General features: G+C 42.5%; 1 protein-coding gene across 1 annotated transcript in view; it reads right to left on the reverse strand.

Annotated features, from left to right (window-relative positions):
• LOC311140712 (NLR family CARD domain-containing protein 3-like) overlaps window positions 1-3,264 on the reverse strand; it is an 8,442-nt gene extending 5,178 nt beyond the window's left edge. The window contains exons 1-4 of the mRNA XM_084175897.1: window positions 3,226-3,264; window positions 1,260-3,060; window positions 873-928; window positions 157-161 (exon numbers count right to left, since the gene is read on the reverse strand). Of these exons, the coding sequence (XP_084032023.1) occupies window positions 157-161; window positions 873-928; window positions 1,260-3,060; window position 3,226 (1,863 nt within the window). The 5' untranslated portion in view covers window positions 3,227-3,264. The remainder of the gene's footprint in view (window positions 1-156; window positions 162-872; window positions 929-1,259; window positions 3,061-3,225) is intronic.
• Between the last annotated feature and the right edge of the window lie 531 nt (window positions 3,265-3,795).

Here is a 3,795-nt window from a genome sequence, read left to right on the forward strand (position 1 = left end):
ATCATTATTAGAAATTATCAGATTATTGCTTCTAGATAGAAACATGTACAGTACAAATATTTGAGTAGACTGACCAGAGCAGTTTAAAAAGCAGTATCAGTCAAAAGACAGACAGTGAGCTATCAGATTTAGATTGTATGAGTATACAGTCCACACCATATCTATTTTGACAGAGAAGCTAATATTTGAAATGAAAGCACTTTATGTATCTAGTCCCCCTATTTGAAGAAGTCATAAGTATTCTGACCAATTAACTTATAGTGTATTAAAGTAGTCAATGTTTAGTATTTGGTCCCAAACTCGTTGGTTGCATTTGCAGTTTGTTTTGGTTGTGTTTTGGGTTATGTTTTGTCCAATAGTAACTGAATGGTGGATGATGACTGGAGTAATTTTCTGTCTAAGTGAGTAGATAATATGTTTCTAAACACTACTAAATTAATACTGATGATGCCTTGATTAATAAAAATCCTGAATGAATCATGAATAATAATGAGTGAGAAAGTTACAGAGGCTACAACAAAACATGCTAACCTCTCACTATTAACATCAAATATAAAGGTGACATTCTGTAGCCTAAGACATTTGTTGCCTAATATGAAACAATTTCAAATCCAAAATGCTGGATCATAGCACCAAATGTAAAACTGTAAGCTTCACTGTCCAAACACATATGGTGTGGACTATGTGTGCCTGGTAAACACATGTGGATCTGGTGAACAGTTATCACTTGTTGACCAACTACAGGAATACTGACCTCAGAGTCTGCAGTTTACAGTGGGGATTCCCCAGTCCAGCAGAGAGCAGCTTCACTCCTGAATCCTTCAGGTCATTGTTACTCAGATCCAGCTCTCTCAGGTGTGAGGGATTTGAACTGAGAACTGAGGCCAACAGTTCACAGGATGTGTCTGTGAGTTTACAGCCAGTGAGTCTGTCAACAGATTAAATACCATGAGGGACAGGTTGTATTAAAATGTTACATTTAGCTTCCCTGCTTACAGTTACCCCTGCACTAATAATGTGAACACTGTGTATAGATGTCTCAATGCTTCAACTTTTCTGATCCGTTTGTATTACAGTTTGTTTAAGACTTTTCAGCTGATAGAAAGTTTAGTCAGCCAATGAAAATATTGTTGTTCTTACCTACAGTAAAGTTTGGTCTGAGGGATAGTCACATGAGTACTTACAGAGCCAGTCAGCCAATAAAAATGCTGCTGTAACTACAATGTATTTTGGTGTGGGATACTTCCATGAATACTTACAGAGCTTTCCTGCAGCCTCTCACAGCTGGGAGCAGTCTCCTACGACCCTCCTCTGATGTCTTGTATACCTTCGGGTCAAACACATCCAGAACCTCCTCTGATATCTGTAGCATGTAGGCCAGTGCTGAACACTGAGAAAGTGTGAGGTTTTTGGTTCTCTTCTCTGACCTCAAGTACGCTTGGATTTCCTCTTGTACTGAATGGTCTTTCATCTCTATCAGACAGTGGAAGAGATTGATGCACCTCTCAGGGGAGATGTTCTTCCTCTGCATCACCTTAAGGGATCGGATTGTTTTCTGGACGCTGTCTGGACTGCTTTCTGTCTGTGTCACCAGACCTCGTAGGAGTTTCTGATTGGACTCCAGTGACATGCCATGAAGGAAGCGGACAAAGAGGTCCAGGTGTCCGTTCTTGCTCTCCAAGGCTTTATCCACGGTACTCTTCAGCAGCTCATGCAAGGTTAGCTCTTCAGATGCAGCTCTAGACTTTCTCTTGTGGAAGGGCTTCAGTGCATCCATGTTCTTGGTTGTGTAACAATGGTACATGTAGACAGCTGAGAGAAACTCCTGAATGCTCAGATGAACAAAGCAGTACACCACTCTCTGAAATAACACAGACTCTTCTTTAAAGATTTGTGTGCACACTCCTGAGTAAACTGAGGCTTCTTTGACATCAATGCCACACTCTTTCAGGTCTTCTTCATAGAACATGAGATTACCCTTCTCCAGATTTTCAAGTGCCAGCTTCCCCAGCTTCAGAAGAACTTCCTTATCTGACTCCATGAGCTCCTCTTGATCCATCTCATCTCTTCCATGATATTTCTGGTTCTTCAGGCTGGTCTGAATGAGCAGGAAGTGTATGGACATCTCAGTCAGAGTCGTGGGCATCTCTCTCCTCTTGTCTGTACTCAACATGTGCTCAAGGACTATTGCAGAAATCCAACAGAACACTGGCATGTGGCACATGATGTGGAGGCTCCTTGATGTCTTTATGTGTGAGATGATTCTGCTGGCCAGGTCCTCATCACTGAATCTCTTCCTGAAGAACTCCTCCTTCTGTGGGTCATTGAACCCTCGTACCTCTGTCACCTGGTCAACACATTTAGGGGGGATCTGATTGGTTGCTGCTGGTCGGGAGGTTATCCATAGGAGAGCAGAGGGAAGCAGATTCCCCTTGATGAGGTTTGTCAGCAGAACATCGACAGACAATGTCTGGGAGACATCAGACACCTTTTCATTGTGCTGGAAATCCAATGGAAGTCTGCTTTCATCCAAACCATCAAAGATGAACATAGCTTTACAGGCAGTGAGTTTCTTTGCATTGCCTATGTCTAGTTCTGGGTGGAAGCCATTTAAAAGTCTGAGAAGACTGTACTGGAGATCTTTAATCAAGTTCAGCTCCCGGAAAGGAAGCACAAATATGATATCCACATCTTGGTTCGCCTTCTCTTCAGCCCAGTCTAGGATGAACTTCTGCACAGAGACTGTTTTTCCGATGCCAGCGATGCCCTTCGTCAGCACAGTTCTGATGCTTCTCTCTTGGCCTGGTAAGGGTTTAAAGATGTCATTGCAGTGGATTGCTGTGTCATGTGAGGTTGGTGTCCTGGATGCTGTCTCTAGCTGCCACACCTCATGTTCATTGTTAACCCCTTCACTCTCTCCCTCTGTGATGTAGAGCTCTGTGTAAATCCTGTTGAGGGGAGTTTGGTTCCCTGCTTTTTCCATGCCTTCTATCACACATGCATACCTCCTTTTCAGACTGTCTTTATGGTTTACTATAGCTCTCTGCAGGCTGTCATCCACTACAAGGGAAGAGGAAAAATCATGTGTATCAGAAACATTCATTGACAGGATGTAAAGTGGGCCTTCCACAACTACAGTAACTTCTATTATCTCATAATATTGTAGTTACCTACTGTAAATCATATTAAGGTATTGACTTGGCCCACGTGTGCAAGTGGTCTTACTGTTTTCAGAGCCTCGTGTTTCATTGGGTTGACTCAGGTGCTGTAGTACAGGTCGTGTTCTGGATCTCTTTCTACACTGAGGACAGTCATAGTCTCCTGAAGGAGCAGGTTTCTCCCAGTATCTGGTGATGCACTGTCTGCAGAAACTGTGTCCACAGGTGATAGAGACTGGATCCCTCAGCACCTGCTGACACACTGCACGCCTGGACTGATCCCCTAACAGAGTAGACCATCCACTACAGAGATAAAGGAGAGAGAGATTGTAGATGTTAATACTGTTCATAGACAGACAGCTGGGAACAGTATACTCTGCTCTCTGAGTGTGGTAGTAGCCTCTGGAATAGATAACATGTCCACAGTGGTATTACTAAACTATATGAACTCAGAAGGTTGTAGAAACATGTCCACAGTGGTATTACTAAACTATATGAACTCAGAAGGGTGTAGAAACATGTCCACAGTGGTATTATTAAACTATATGAACTCAGGTAGTAGAAACATGTCCACAGTGGTATTACTAAACTATATGAACTCATAAGGTTGTAGAAACATGTCCACAGTGGTATTACT

Source organism: Coregonus lavaretus (assembly GCF_964263955.1).
Source record: "Coregonus lavaretus genome assembly, chromosome: 2".
Taxonomy (NCBI): domain Eukaryota; kingdom Metazoa; phylum Chordata; class Actinopteri; order Salmoniformes; family Salmonidae; genus Coregonus; species Coregonus lavaretus.